Source organism: Vulpes vulpes, chromosome 2 (genome assembly GCF_048418805.1).
Source record: "Vulpes vulpes isolate BD-2025 chromosome 2, VulVul3, whole genome shotgun sequence".
Taxonomy (NCBI): Eukaryota; Metazoa; Chordata; class Mammalia; order Carnivora; family Canidae; genus Vulpes; species Vulpes vulpes.
In genome coordinates this window covers 134,911,825-134,929,047 of record NC_132781.1, presented here as the reverse complement: position 1 = coordinate 134,929,047, position 17,223 = coordinate 134,911,825, and the positions used below count along the sequence as shown (strand labels likewise).

The window sequence follows — 17,223 nt, the reverse complement described above, 5'->3', positions numbered from 1 at the left end:
AAGATATAGGAAAGAATCCTATCATAGAAATAAGACTTGCATGTTTGGGGAAGTATGTATGTTGGTGTGTGCAATTCATAGTGAGTGAGAGGAATGTAGTACTGAGAGGCAAGGATCAATCATTTGGAGCCACGTAGGCTATGATGAGTATGGATTTTGTGAGTACAATATCCTCATTATACTTATTTGAAATACAGTATTCTTCAGTTGAAGATGACAGTGTTACTCTACTTTTTTAACTAGGAGAAGAGTCAAGAGATCTTAAGTTTCATATAGATGAGGGGACTGTAAGAGAATGGCAATTATATATATGCCTGGAGGCTTCTCATGTATTTTTTAGGCTAAAAAAAACTCGTTAATGGCTCCCTATGATTATTAAATACTCTGTCATGTTAAAATTTATTTGTATTTTTGTCATCTAATCTATTCTAAATTTCTTTTGTCCATGGATTGTGTTTTAATCAACATTGAATAGAAAAGGACTTTTTAAAATTGTTTTTTAATTCCAGTATAGTTAACATACAGTGTTATATTAATTTCGGGTATATGATATAGTGATTCAACAATTCTATACATGGAGCTCATCATGATAAGTATATAGAACAGGATTTTTTGGTTAATTTTTCTAACACTAAAATAACATATTAATTATGGTAATAAGCAACAGTCTCTCAACCCACCCCTTCCCAGCTATTACTTCTGGGAGTTAGTGCTGTGTCTCTAAATAATACGATTTTATTACAACTTTTGATTTGTCAATTTTAGACATTCTCTTTTATTTGTTTCTCTTATGGATAATACTTTAGTGATTTAAAGCACTGACTGTACACCCATCTTCCTAATACATTTAATCATTTTTAACCCTCTATTGTTTAGCATTTTAATTTAATTTAAACATTTTTAAAGATTTATTTATTTATTTATTCATGAGAAACACAGAGAGAGAGAGGCAGAGACACAGTCAGAGGGAGAAGCAAAGGGAGAAGCAGTCTCCACGCAGGGAGCCTAATGTGGGACTTGATCCCGGGACTCCAGTATCACGCCCCAGGCCAACGGCATGCGTTAAACTGGTGAGCCACCCAGGGATCCCACCATTTTAATTTTAAACAATAAAACTTTGTTTCTTGTTTTATCACTTATGAATGCCTTTTACTTCCATACGTTGTAGGGGACAGTGTTAAAGCTCACCAGATATTTTCACAAGTTTGGAATAGCTTTGTTCAAGACGGAACATAGAATACCATGGTTACTTTTCTTCTTCATAGCAATTAGGTAGTGATCCTTGTCTTCTATGTCTTAAGTGCATTTTCTCTTGCAGCTCTTGAATTTTCTCTAAATAATTCATGTAATTCATGTCTGTGTGATAGCAAAAGATGACATGATGGATTTTACCTATCTATGCTTCCATGTTAGTAAGGTTTTAAGATTTCTAGCTCCTATGCAGTAGAAACCAATTGTAAATTTAATTTATTTTATTTTGTTTTATCTGGTGTAGCTCCACATGCAATAAGATCATTACAAAAGTGCCTTTTAAAAAATATTTATCAATAAACGTATTCAAATAACTCTTGTTCAGTTAATGACTACATAGCAAGGTAACACAAGTAGTTCTATTATGTTTTGATCCTCCAAGCTTTTCATAGTTTTCTATCAAAGAAACTTGTCAATATATTTAAAGTTTTAAATTTTAAAATCTCGGGGCGCCTGGTGGCTCAGTTGTTGAGCATCTTGCCTTCTGCTTCGAATGTGATCTCAGGGTCCTAGGACCAAGCCTGGCGTCAGGCTCCCTGCTTAGTAAGGAGTCTGCTGGTCCCTCTCCTGCTGCCCCTCCCTCTGCCCATGCTCTCTGTCTCTCTTTCTCTCTCTCAAAGAAATAAATAAAATCTTAAAAAAAATTTTTTTGAATTATCTGAGATTTTATGAAGTTATGAAGGCTTTTTTTTTTTAACACCTTATACCCTCTGGTCTCTAAGGCAGTTAGTGTTGGGCTGGAAGCTGAGGGTGACGGGACAAATGTAACAAGGTCTACACAAGCACAGTTGTTTTAGAAGTTGATGAATTCTGGCACTCAAGTTTTTTGGACACTTAAACCCCTCTTGTAGACACGTAATGTTTAGATGTTACAATATTCTTAATAAATTATTGGCAATTGCAATTAGAGAGAAATGGGGTAAGAGGCATCAATGCCTTATATCTTTGTAGATAGCAGTGTTAGACTAAATTTAGCAAATTGCAATATTGAATAGAAACTAGAATAATGAAATATAATGTGGGATAAATATAAAGCATTATAGTTGGAAAGGAAAAAGCATAAAATCCAGAAGGATGGATAACTGTGTTTAAGTAAAGTTGGAAACCTGCTTAGTAGAAAAGGAATAATAGGATTTGTATGACTTAACAATATAGTGTTGTGGTGAAAACAAACACAATACAAGATCACATAAATAAGAATTAAGAATGCAGGAACTTGGAAGTTATTTTCCCGTAGTACTTGCCACTGGTCAGGCCCTTATGAGAGCATTGTTTCTAGTTCTGGGCTCTACCACTAAGGAAGGACGTGGAGAACTTGGAGAAAGTTCAGAGGAGGACCACAAAGATGATTAAAGGGTTGAAAGAGAAACCTAAAAGAAAAATTTTTAAGTAGCAGGGATTATTATTATTCCAGAGAAGAGAAGATTTAGAGGTATTTAACTTATGCATAAGGATGGAGACCAGATGTTCTCAATCTTCACTGAAGGTCAAACAAAAAGAAATCAATTTAACCTGCAGCATGAAGGATTTGGATTAAATATGAGCTGAATTTTACATTTAGAAAGTTAGAATAAGTGACTGTGGGACATGTGATATTTTTTTGTGACACTATGGATCCTTACTGACAACATCAAACTGCTCACAGGGCATTTGAAGTATTTATTGATCTAAATAACTCATTAGGTAAACTTGCATTTTTTCTTCTTCTTTTTTTTTTTTCCTGACTGAGGAAAATCAACAGTTGAAGGAAAAATTCTTACTTTATGATCAACACTTACGGCAAATGTGTCTAGTTGACTTGACAGACCTAATGTAATTTGAATTATATTCAGTTCTTTTAATAAGACAGTGTAGTCTGGGGTTTCATTAAATCAGAAAGATAATCAGTATGATCTCTTTCCCTACTGTCTTGTTACTACACCAGGCATTAGAAATTAGAAGATAGATGACAGTTGTTGCTTATTCACTGGCTGTAAATATCAATGAAAAGGAGGAATGAGCATATTGAAGTTTTAAGTATAATTGTTTTTTAAGATTTTATTTATTTCTGAGAGACACAGAGAGAGAAAGAGGCAGATATTGGCATAGGGAGAAGCAGGCTCTATGCAGGGACCCCCGGATCACGACCTGAGCCAAGGCAGACACCCAACCCAAAGACCTACAAAGTCCCAAAGTTTTAAGTATAATTTTATTTTAGATTTTGACTTTTATCTACATATGTACAAATGATAAAGTACTATGATGATTTTTTTCTAGGAATAACCCTTTCATATGCATTTTTAAAATGCAGTCTATACTGTTAAATAGTTTGCCTGACCATAAATAAAAATTACTTATCTTTGCAAGTTGACTACCAAAGTACTGTCTAAGAGAACTAGACTATTGGTTGCTTGTGGCTAGATTAAAAGACACATATATTCACAATAGAAATATTTTTCTTCTTATTGAGCAATGTTTTGCATGTGTATTATGCTTTTCCTTTTTTGCTTTAAATAGCTTCTTTGGTTTTGAGGTTTTTGAGGAAGAAGACAAAATAAGCTGTGTACTTTATTTTGAGGCAAGTTGCTGTTGTGGTCTACCATGTTCTGTAAAACTAAAAAGACGATGTAGTAAAAAATTTAGAAAAAGTTTTTAGATGTAGTAAAGTGTGTAACGTTATATGTATAAACTGGCCTTGCATTGTAAATAATATACAATGGACTGGTCAGTTTTTCAGTGTCTATAAAGCATTTCCATTATACGTTGATGTCAAATATTTTTTTAAGATTTTATTTTATTTATTTAAGAGTGGGAGCAAGAGAGATCACAGAGAAGGGAGAAGCAGACTTGCCATTGAGTGGAGAGCCTGATGTGGGTCTTGATCCCAAGAACCCTGAGATCATTACCTGAGCTGAAGGCAGACACTTAACTGACTGAGCCATCCAGGCGCCCCTGGCTTTTTCTTAATACTAGAAGAAGTTGTATTTTTTTATGTTCATGTCATATATAATTTTTTTTTCTCAGTACTAGATGAAGTTATATTTTTTTAGGGAGATAGTTTATCTTCTAAACAAAGAACAAGTTATTTTATTTTTTAGAGAACCAACTATTTTTACTCAAAAATTTTATCCATTTTGTCTAGATGCTGTAGTGGTTGTAGATATTTTAGTATTAAAAATATATGGTGTGTTTCTTCACGCAGCTACAGAGGAATGTTGGGATTCTTGTTATTTATTCTCTAAAGAAGACAGTTATCTTTCAGGGTAGTATATATTAATTAGGTAAATTTAGTTTACTCTGGAACTTATTGATTTATCTATCCATTCTATATTATTTACAATATAAGACCAGCTAATGCAAGTAACTTTTTCATTCTTTACTATATCTAGAATGATGTTCATAGGCAGGATTCCAAAAATGTAATATACCACTTTTGTGAATGTGCAAGAATATATATGTGTAATAATTTATTCATTGTAAATAAATATATCATGATTTAGTGACAAGACTGTCAAAGGGAGAAATTTAATTAATCAAAAATGGAATAGTATTGAGATAGTAACGAGAAAAGGCCCAGAGGACAAATATGATAATCTGTTGAATGATGACAAAGGAGTAAAAATCCTGTCTTGATAGGTTTTTATAATTTAGATATGAAAATCTCAATCTTGTTAGCTAGCTCAATATTTTGCAGTGGTTTGGGGACAATTTTGCAAGAGTAAAAGGCATTCGTAGCTAATTATCTCTGTGCTTCCCATTAGAAGCTCCCTACTAGAATGAATGGAAAATTCATATTATGCTGTAAATAGCCACAGTGGCAGCCTCTGACTTATGATAGGAATTAGTAGCTAAAATTATCTATTTATTAGGCAGATAACCCCAGCACATCTTTGAGAACTATTGTGTAAGATTTTCACATAATAATAATAACAATAAATATGTCGCTTCAGCAATTAGTATACATATTGTTGATTTTAGGTTTTAGGCATTCAGAAATATTAGCAAGTAACTTTCTTGAGATAATTCATGTCATTAAACAAAGAGGTGTATATTATCAAAGATATAACCTGTGAAATGAGGTACATAAACCAATTATCTATCTATCTATCTATCTATCTATCTATCTATCTATCTAGTTAGTTAATAAAGATTTTATTTCTTTGTTAGAGAGAGAGAAAGAGAGAGAGCTCACAAGTAGGGGGAGTGGCAGACAGAGAGAGGGGGAAGTAGGCTCCCCTTGGAGCAGGGAGCCCAATGTGGAATCATGACCCAAGCTGAAGATGCTTAACCGACTAAGCCACCCAGATACCCAAATTATGTATTTATTTAAAGTGATGTTATGGGGGTGCCTGGCTGACTTGGTCTGTAGAGAATGCAACTCTTTACCATGGTGTTGTAAGTTCAAGCCCCACTTTGGGTGTAGAGCATACTTAAAAAAAAATAAAGTGATATTATGGGCTGAATGTTTGTGTTCCCCTAAAACTCATGTGTTGAAACCTTTATCCTCAATGTGATGTTATTAGGAGGTGGGGCTTTAGGAGCTAATTAGATTTAGATGAGGTCATGAGAGTAGAGTCCACATGGTGAGATTAGGGTGCTTATAAGAAGAGGACAAGACCAGAGACCTTTCTTTCTCCAGCAGGTGAAGATATAGCAAGAAGGTGGTTGTCTGCAAGTTAGGAAGAGGGTTCTCACCAGGTACCACATCTGCCAGCATCTTGATCTTGGACCTCCCCACATCTGGAACTATGAGAAGTAAATGTTTGTTGTTTAAGATACCCATTCTATGGTGTTTTGTTATAGCAGCCCAAGGTCACTAATTCAGCAATTGGTACTGAGAAGTGGGATTGCTGTAACAAATACCTAAAAATGTGTAAGCTTCAATTAGGTAATGAGTAGAGGCTGAAAGAATTTTAGGGCATGTGCTAAAAGGAGCCAAGATTGCCATGAAGGGACTTTTAAAGGCAATTCTGGTGAGTTGGAAGGAAGAGGTGAAGAGGGTTATAAAGGAAGTTTACACCTTCTAGAATACACAAATAATAATGAGCAGACTATTGGTAGAAATGTGGATAACAAAGGCCTTATCAGTGATGTCTGGGTCAGAAATGAGATATTTATTATTGGATGATGGTAAAAAGGTGATCTTTGATATCTAGCAGCAAAGAACTTATTTGAATTATGCTTATGTTCTAGTATTTTGTGGAAGGTGGAACTTGTGGACAATGAATTTGGCTATTTAGCTGAGGAGATTTTTAAGCAGAGTATTGAAGTAGATTTGTTCCTCCTAAATGCTTATAGTAAAATGCTAAAGAGAAGTGAATTGAAGAAGGAATTGCGAAGCAAAAAGAAACTGGAACCTAAAGATTTGGAAAATTCTCAGCTGGACTATAATGCAAAAATTGAGGAAGCATGTTCAGAAGAAAACACTAAGGTATGGGCTTACCATTTGATAAGGAGGTTAGTATAGCTGTGAACTACAGAGTAATCATCCATCTCAACAGAGCTGGCAATAAAGATGAGATTATACCAGGAAAAACACTGGAAGGAACAAAGGAATGCTGGGAACATGTATTATCCTTCAAAAAAAAAAAGAGAGAAAAAAGACCCCAAAGACAATTCAGAGATCACCTGGGCTGATACTCATACCATAGGCCCAGAATGCATAGCCCAGGTGGCAAGACTGCCTCCATCATGGTTCAAAAGTCAGGAGCACTGCCCTGCAGAGATGCATAGGAAGGCCATTCTAGATAGGAGAGTGGGTAGGATCTTTACAGAGAGCCTTGTGAGAGCACTCTACTAAGATGAAGGTGTGGAGCCGTGGATGTGAAACCAGGGAAGCTGCTGCCACCCCCGTGGGTCCATAGAGTAGAGTTCAAGCCTTAATTATTCTCAAGTCTTAAGTTTCATGGTATTTGCCGAGGTAGGTTTTGGGACTTTACTTGGAATCTTACTTGGGACCAATCACCTCTTTCTTTCTTCTGATTTCTCCCTTTTGGAATGGAAGCATCTATCCTATGACTATCCTACCGTTATGTTTTGGCAACACATAGCTTTTCCAATTTCACAGGTTCATAGCTGAAAAGGAGTTTTGCCTCAAAATGAATTGTGTTTAGAATCTCACCCATATCTGATTTAGAGGATATTTCGATGAGACTTTGGACTTTAGAGTTAATGTTGGAATTAGTTAAGACTCTGGGCCTGTTGGTATGAAATGAATGTTTTTGTTTGTTTCTTTTTTGTTTTTGTTTTTTTAATGGAAGAAAGACATGAATTTGGAGGGTGTGGTAAGGATGAGGTGTTATGAACTGAATGTTTTCCCTCTCACCAAATTCCAGTGTTAATGTCTTAACTCCCAATATGTTGGTATGTGGAGATGGGACCTTTCAGAGGCAATTGGGTTGAGATGAGGTTATGAGGGTGGGCCCCTCATGATGGAATTAGTGCCCTTATAAGAAGAGGCACTGGAGCTTTTTCTCTCTTCATAAGTAAGCACCAATGAAAGGCCATGTGAGCACCAAGGAGAGAGTCACTGTTTACAAGCTAGGAAACCGGATCTCACTGGACATCAAAAGGGCTGGCACCTTGATTTTTCCCAGCCTTCAGAACTATGAGAAATAAATGTCTGTCATTTAAACCATCTAGTCTACGGTATTCTATAATAGCAGCCCAAACTAAGACAAATAGTCTTACAATCTTTTTCATTTATCATGAAGAATGTTATACATTCTTGCATGTATTGGTTTAAAATCATATTTTCTCTCCACTATTTTATTACAGTTGTCTTTATAACTGCAGTCATCCAAAAGTAGTCAGTGCATGTAAGAAAAGCAGAGAAGTGATGTGTCACTATCACTCAGGCTTTGTTACTATTTCTAAGAGAACTAAATGAAACATCACAGGACATAAGACATTTTGTTTGGAAATTAGTCTGTGGCTTAGTGTTAAACAAATGAGTCTCAGAGTTTAGGTTTTGATTCATTCCATTTTCAAACCTAAATCATTGAAATGAATGCTTCTTTGCAATGAGTGTTTCTCTTACATAAGAATGGAATGTAGTTTTTGGAAAAGGTTTTAAGAACCCATCCAGGTATTTCATCATTATAAGGTAGCGCTATATTTTGCAGACCTTAGAATGGAACTTAACCATATGTTTTGGTCAATTTCTTTTGATAGCCATGCTTGGCCAAAAGTTATTAGGAAGTCAAAGAACTGAAACTATCCACAGCAAAAAAGTGTACCAGTGTTACAGTAACAGATACTCAGCCAGCCTCTCTAGTGTCAGTCTTGCTCAATCAGTCTTCCTTTAGGAACATAGGGTAGAGAAATGAAAACGTATGCATTCAACTACTCATCCAAAAGTAGAACCTTGCTTTCTTTTAGGTACCTGGCTTTATAAAGACCCCCTAAGATCATGTTTCTTAGTTCTTTTTCATCTGCTCTGAGGCCTTTATTATTCTTTCATGAAAAGGAAATAAAACAAGTACCCAATGATTAGATGGTTATCTATCCAAATTGAGAATCCATAGAGTGTTCTCTAGTCATATTTTGGCTTATCTGTCCCTTTTTAGAACTTCACCATAATTCTTAGCCTTACCTGTAGTTTAGACCAAAGGCCTAAGTTAAGGGGCTCCTGCTGTATCATTTGTTGGTCAAGATTTAGTAAAGATTGATTTGTTTAAAGGGTGCTGAGCATAGGCAATCAGGAACTCCTTTTCTTTTCCTCAGCCCCTCATTTCTTCACTTTGTACAGCTGCAAAGTGTCTTAAAAAGCACACGGGTTACACCTTTGTGATAAAGCAAACTCTTGTTTTTCTTCATAGTTTTTCCTGAAGTGACTGAAGTTTGGAGGAAAATAAGGCAAAACCATAGCATGTCAGAGAAGAGTTGATAGGATATAGGGTTTATGTGATGCAAGGTAAAAATGAAAAATTCAGGAGAGTCTGGGTGCCACCCATGTGCACCCAGAAACTTAGGTCCTTTAGATTTATCATCCCCAATTTTGACATAAATATAACTTGATTCTATATTATATAATTCATGGCTGAAACTGTGTACTATTTTTAATCCATGGCTGAAGTCTTCTTCTGTTCATCATTATAATAATAGCTTAAAGGAGAGAAATCTTCTAAAAGTATGTATCATGGTGGATGTAGCCACATATAGATTATTTTTCTTATTCCCGTATCACCTCTTCCCTCCATCAATCATGGGTTTTTATCGTTTCAAACTTGACTGGAGCTAATGTGGTCAGGCAAAACCTTAGGGTTTGGTGACTGAGTGTTGTAATCAGTCATAATGAAGGGAAGTTTTAGATAAAATGCCACATACAAATACTTATTAAACAAACAAGGGGTTACAAAATAGTTCATACTCCTATTTTATAAGCTTGGATTACATTTCAGCTCTGTTATTTAGGATGCCTTGATAGCACTTTGCATGAAAAGTGCACTCATATATAAAATATAAACATATTTTAGGGACAGACTTCTACTACCATTATATTTGTCATCTGGCACTATAATCCTTCAAAACAATGAGGGGACATGCAACACAAATCTCAGATGCTTTACTAAGTGTACAACCTACAAAGTTTGCTGCATTCTCTGTATGTGTTCATGCAGACTGGGGGACTGTTTCTGAATCATTTTGACCAATCTACAGATTTGAAACATCACTAATTTTTTCTTCATTGAAAAAATCTTTATCAACATTTATTTAATATTCATGAAGCTTATTTTCAGTTATCTTTTGCACTGATCATTAGAGATAGGCATAGCTGAAACACCTTCTGATTAAATGTTGTACAAAAATGTATATAATAGAATAAAAATCATTTTTTTAAAGATTTATTTGTTCATTTGAGAGAGAAAGAGAGAGAGTGATAGGAGGGGCAGAGGAAGAAGGAAAGAGGGAATCTCAAGCAGACTCCTCGCTGAGTGAAGAGGAGCCTGATTCAGGGCTCGATTCCAGTTCCCTGAAATCATGACCTGAGCAGAAATCAAGAGTTGTATGCTTAGCTGACTGAACCACCTGGGTGAAACTAGCAGAGTAAAAATCATTATAATCTCCCTATTCTCTCATCTTTTCTTTAGATACCCACTGTTATCCTCCCAGATTTTTATCTGTATGCAAAAATCAATCTGTATACACACTTATATAAACATTAAAAAAAAAGACTTTTCCTACTATGCAAACTATGTTTTAAGTTGTTTTTTTTTTTTTTCTACAGAGGAACAATCTGGTTTGGTATTCAATTATTCAAGGCACTTAATGAGCTGTCCCCCCAAAAGGAACTCTCTAAACTAATTTCTCGATGTTTTATCCTCTGTATTCAATGTTTCAGCCTCTCTGGACTTCTCATAGTTCCCTGCATATACCATACTCTTTCCAGATTCTGTTCCTTTGATTATTCTGTTCTCTGACTATAATGCCTTTACTTTTCTATTTTTTCTGGCTAAATATTTAAAATCTGTTTCAGATGTTATGCCCTATTGTGAATCTGTTTTTTAGGTTTCTACTGTGTATTTCCTCCTTCTTCTGTATTTTTATAGTAATTTGTATATAATTTGATTATGGCAAAAGCCATCATTATAATAGCTACCAAATATGTAAGTTTGACTTTCTTTTACACTTATTTTATTTCATCATCTCTCCACATCATATTGTAAGTTATCTGCTTATGTGTCTTTTCCCAAATAGACCACAGTTAACTTACCCAACTTTAGATTCTAGTATATGGCACTTTACCTGGACACATAATAGGTGCTTAGCAAATCCATGTATGAAAGAATGAAAGTGAAAACGTTGGTTTTCAATACTTGGCACTAAAGGAAATACATAAATCATAATTACTCTTGGTGAATATAGAATAGAAAAGGATACAGTGTGAATTGAATGCAAAAGCTACAGGAAGTAGCATGTCTTTTTCCTATATAATATCTTACAGAGAATTCTACAGGTATTTTAGTGGGTTGGGAAAAGCTAAACAGAATGCAAATACATGATCTTAGTCTATGATGCTTTAGCTTGCATTATTTGTTGACGACTTTAGACTTTATGTAGGTATTTTGGGTAGTCATGACAGAATTAAATGATATTCATCATGAGTGTAGCATAAAAGGTTTATGCAAAATGAGAGCATTGGGAGGAGATTAGAAAGGATGGCTATGAGGTGGAAATATAAGTTGTATTTGTCTGTGACCTTCAAAACTTTTGCTTAATTTACCTCTGAAATACTTTGGAAAATTAACACACCATTTTGCACATTTTAAAGTTGCTATCAAAAATAATTTTTATTATGAGTTTAAGTGGCTACAGACACTGTAGTTGAAAACATATAATACATTGTATGTTTTAGATCCATTTCTCAAAACTTTAGAGTTATCTATTTCACTGAATCATGAAAAATGTTCCCCATATAATCTAATGGGCTAAATCAGCTCTCATTGCCAAACTACTTAGCCATGTCAGACTTACCGATCAATAACAAAACTGACTTCATTTTTTAGATCAGATAAACATGTTAATGCACTCTATGAAAATCATCTCACTTCTGAATTCTAATTGTGAGATAGCTATATAGATTGATTTGTAAGCAGTCAGAAAGACTGGCAGAAAGACAGAGTCTTACCAGGACAAAATAAGCGTCATCCTCTTTAATTTTTCCTGCTGTGTTCATAAAGGATTGACCCCAGGATCAACACATTCTTGAATTATTTCTTTGCATACATTCTGGAGACTTTTACACCCAGGGAGCAATGTACCCTAGCAATGTTAGGGATGGGTGAGAAGTTTGGTTTCTTTTTTGTAAAGTAGAAACAGGTTGATTGTGAAGGGCAAGAGAGGAAAGGAAATGGTGGCTTGCAGGTGCTTGCATTCATAGGCAGATCAGTTTTAGGAAGGGGCATATATCAAAGTTGAAGATTTGAATATAGATTCTGTGTAGACATTTATTTCTGCAATTACCCATGAAAAGTCTCTGTTTACATTTTCTTGAAGACTCCTGATATGGGTTGTGCCTACATAACATTATAGACATTATACAAGTATGGTCACAAGATAAATTGATTGTGACACTGAAAATATACTTTCTGGTGCGTTGGTAAATATACCAAGTACTGTCTCTATCTCTTACACTCAAAAATGTACCAGTTATTGCAACCCCGTGGTTTACCAATTACAAGAAGAAGATGAGTATATATGAATGATCAGAAGAGAAAGCTATGTAAGAGGAGAAATCCCTTTCCCCAAATATAAAGTGTACAAGATGAAAGGTTTGAAACTCTAAAAATAAGCAAAGGGAATCTCCAGGGATTTTAATGAGTTCAACAGTACAGTGGTATGCTGGATGTGATATTTATTTTTTGAAAATACATTTTGATCTGGTGAACAAGAATGGGATTAATTATTAATCCCTTTCCCTAGTAATGTGGACTAACCATTATTTATATACAGTAAAAAGATTTTTACAACTTGGATTTTCCTGTAGTTTATAAAATTTTATATTTTACCTGAAAAGCTTTTCATTTCTAGCATAAAACACAGGCAAATAAAAATGGTCAGTCTTTTTAAGTTTATTTTTTATTTTAACTTTAGAAATTGAATATGTTTGGTTTTAAAGATTAGTTTATAAGAATATTATTAAAAATGCTTAAAATAAGTGTTCACATCAATATAGATTTAGCATTCTAACTGTAATATATTTTAAAATATGCAATATTACTTATGAACTTCATCTTTTGTGTTGAGTTGTAATGAAATATAGCATTAGAGTAAGTGCAGCCCACATTAGGTAAGCTTCTCTTGAGCTATTTGTTTAGCTGTTTGCAAATTCACATAAAAATATTTGTATTTTAACCATGTTAAATTTCTTATATACAAGTAGGAAAACTGTGTGATACCAATTTTATTCCCATTGCTGTATTGTGCTAATATTTTTTAAAAATAAGAACCTGTGTTAGAGTTGAAGGAACTCCAGATACTGCTTATAGCTCAGAAGTATAAAACACAATCTGTGGCTATAATAAAAAAATATTCCAGCAGGTTCAAAGTGATTGGGAATAAAAAGCCACGCATTTGCTTTTTTGTAGAAGCAGTAGCAATCTGCAGACAAGCTATTCTAGCTTCAAAACAGTATGGTAGATGGTTTTATGGAACTCGCAATTACAGAAATTCACTTTAACCTTTCTTTCTTACTGGCAGGTGTCCCACTGGCTTGCAGCCAGGGGCTGTGAGTGTAGTGCAGCCGGTGTGTCCCCCAGAGTGCTGAAAATGCCCACACTCCAGCTGGCTGCTCATAATTGCACTGATTGTGGTCTGACAACCCAGAGCTCTAAGAAAGAAATGTGATGAATATACAAAAATATTTTACAAATTTGATCAGATTACAAATTTCATCTCTCTTTTTTCTCCTCTATAGATATGATATCTGCACTTATAAAAATAAGCCCTGTGGAACATTGGGTAAGTTTTTTATAAAGGGAGGATAGTTCAGATTGTCTTTTTTGGTCCAGTGGCTCTATTCTTTATCATTTATTTGATCATTTTCCTTTCTGGCACATCTGAAATCACTCCTATAAATTGTTAAACCTGACCCATGTGGGTATGTCACTTACTAGGAAATAAGTAGAATGATGATTAAAAACACCTTAGAAGATGATTCTAAATCTTTAAACAATCATGATGAATCATAAGTTACCAGTCTGTAATGTATTTTCCAAAAATTCCAAGGAATTTGAGAAGCAAATGAAAGCATGCAGCATCTTCATCAAGCTAGGAAAGGAAAGGGGGGAAAATTGGGGCAATACTTAAAGGGGAGACATTGTGCTCTTAACGTATTTTGTTTGGTGCAATTTTGTGGAGCAAATATATCCCTATAAATTAAGATATTGGAAATTTCCAGTACTTGAGCAACAATAAAATTTTTAAAAAATATTTTATTTATTTATTCATGAGAGACACAGAGAAAGAGGCAGAGACATAGGCAGAGGGAGAAGCAGGCTCCCTGTGGGGAGCCTGATATGGGACTCGATCCCAGGACCTGGGATCACGACCTGAGCTGAAGGTAGACGTTCAACCACTGAGCCACCCAGGTATCCCAGTAAAAAAAATTTTTTGTAAAATATTACAGCCAGCAGTAGAGAGAGAGGACAGGATTATCTTTCTTGTCTTCCTGAATATTTGTTTTTTTTAAGGGCATTTCTGTAGTATTCTAGAATTTAAAAAATTACATTTCATTGCAGAGCATAACTTCATTCTGGTTAAAAGTTAACTGAAAATACAAATGGGGGGAAATGATAGCTTTCAAGTAAACTAAATTTTTAAGCAACTAGAGTTATTTTTAAGGAGTTTTTCTTGATAATTTTTTTTTATGTTGTAGAGACTTTTTTAGAAAAGTTTAAGCAGGTGAAGGTGAATATTCTAGTTTCTCTGTGACAAGTCTCAAGTTTCTTGTCTGTAAAGCAACAATTATGAAATCTATTCCTATGCCCTTCATAAGAATTTGGGGAAGATCAGATTTAAGAACAGGTGGGAGAAAAGTTGTCACTCACTTTCCTGGAGAATTCAGAAAGTTCTCTCTTCAGAGATTAAAATTTATTTATTTATTTTTTCTCCTTTTCCAGTCTTCTCCTATCCCATTTTCCTTAAGGCTGAATAAGAAATCCCAATTAGCCAATGATGAGTATTTAGGGTAGCGAAGTTTGCTAGTTAAAAAGCATAGAAAGAGCTCTCTTTGCTGAGAGATCTCACATGGAAAGATTAAGGTTTTTACAAGAACATCATAATCCATTGGAAAGGACCCTAAAGTGGAAACTGTAAACTAACAACTGGCTTTGACAGTTTCAGTGCATTACCTTTTCCTTTTTATTTAGGTCTTTGTTCCTCAATTCTTATCTATGTAGGTAGGAGCAATAGCTGCCCTTGTGTGATAGGGATATTGTAAAAAGCACTTAAAGAAAAAAAAATACAATGATGCTTAATAAAGAAGTACTATAAAAATGCACTGATATTATTATTTATTGTAGAGATTTTGCTGTTTAACTTAACTTCTCTGTTATTGTTCAAATTCTGTAAGCATTTACTAAATGCTTGATCAAGTTTAGATACAATAGACACTAAGATTCAAAGGAGGTATGAGCTAGAGATTTTATTTTTCTAGTGTATATGTATATATGGTGGAAATACATACATATATATCTATACACATGCTGTTGCATTTTGAAGGTAGATTGTGTACACTGTGATATGTTGTTCATTAGGACATTAGTAACAACATTGCCTGTACTTACGTTGTTATTTTTGCCAAAGTAGATTCTTCTACCCAACATCTCTTTTTTCTATGTATTCCAATTTTTATAGCTTATTAATTTCCAAAATCAATACATTAATACATTAGTACATGTCAGTGCATTTTTAAGCTCAACATAAATTATTTTTCAAGTTATAAACCATTATAAATGATCTTTTATACTATCTCATGGTGAAAAATTAATGACTGCATACATATACATGTGTTGAGTTTCATATGTGAAAAATATATTATCAGTACAGAATCAGTCAGGTTTTTTCCTTTTGGGTGGTCATTTCGGCAACTTTCATTTTGGTTTTTATGCTAACACTTGCATATTCTCTTGCTTAGTACCTTTGATGACCAACTGTAGCAAGGCTAAGTAGATTTGAGGGTGCAAACTGTGGCAATCAAACTGAGGAAATCTAACTGACCCAAATAGTAATCAAACCCCTATTAACACAATCACACGTAAGAACTTTGACAGCCTAAATTTTATTGGTGTACACAAAGTTGTAGGGGTTGTGAAAATAGATTAGCATCTAAACTATTTTATTTCAGTTAAGATTTAGTTCTGTATTTTTAACTAATAGTTATTTCCCAAATATTTTCTTTCTGAAGTTGTCCTTTTAGTAGAACAACTAAGTTAATTTTATATCAGATATAAAGGTAAATCTATGTTTGCAAATATACCTTGGGGAGTCATTGAGAATTCTCAGTTAAAAATACTGCCATATGGTATGCAGCAAGCAGTCACAATAACAACACACAAAAATTAACCTATGTAATAATACATTTCAGGAAATATTAGAAATGTTAATTTAACAATAATTTTTCTCAGTAATTGTTTTTAAACCAAATTTCATAAAGCTCAAAACAGAAACAGTATTCAAACAGTGTGGCTTTGTTCTTCCCATATCATGGATGATACTGAACTCAATAGATTAGCTGGATAATCTACTGCAAACTTTTTTGGTATTCTTTCACTCCGTATCTCTCTTTCTCTCCCTATCTCTCTTTCTCTCAGTAGAATTTGGAACTAACATTTATTAAATACTTTTGATTAACCAAAAAAATTAAGTCACCTTGCCCCAACTAGTCCCTCTTTATACTTCCTCTTCTTCAAGTCCCAAGACTTCTAAGTAGATGGAAGGGAACTATAAGAATAACACTAGTATTTATAATAACTCAGAGAGACAGAAATCAACCCCTTCCCCAGCTTCTGCTCCTTCCACATAAAACAGTAGGAAAAGCAAACAATCTATTAGCAAATCTAGTATTGACCTCAACTCTGTTCCAGTGTGGCTATTATGTTAATATTTTATATTTGAAGGTACAGAAAAACAATTTCTAGAGCTTTTTGTCAGTCAAAATATTAATTGAATAGCTTTTACTGTTTCAAATTAGTGTAACTGGGAAATTGTACTTAGCATGGAACATTGCTTATTGCAGTCAATAAATATTCATTGAATTGGCTTCAAATCACTTTTTGTGGTTAGATAATTATTACTAGGGTAATGATAGTAGACTACTAACATATAAAATGTTTTTCCTACTTTTCCTTCAATTTCTTTTAAATAACGTTCGTTCCTATATGTGTTAAGTATGATTTAGCATCTGTTTCCTTATAAGTTATACATGACATTTTTCACACAAAAATTCATTTTTCTAAGTACTCTTTTAAAGTTATGTACTAATTCACAGGG

At 34.1% G+C, this 17,223-nt stretch overlaps 1 protein-coding gene across 1 annotated transcript in view; it reads left to right on the top strand.

The window, feature by feature from the left end:
* The window catches only part of ADAMTS6 (ADAM metallopeptidase with thrombospondin type 1 motif 6), a 289,076-nt gene that overhangs the window by 103,137 nt on the left and 168,716 nt on the right, over nt 1–17,223 (top strand). Inside the window, exon 8 of the mRNA XM_026019499.2 lies at nt 13,649–13,692. Within this exon, the coding sequence (XP_025875284.1) occupies nt 13,649–13,692 (44 nt within the window). The remainder of the gene's footprint in view (nt 1–13,648; nt 13,693–17,223) is intronic.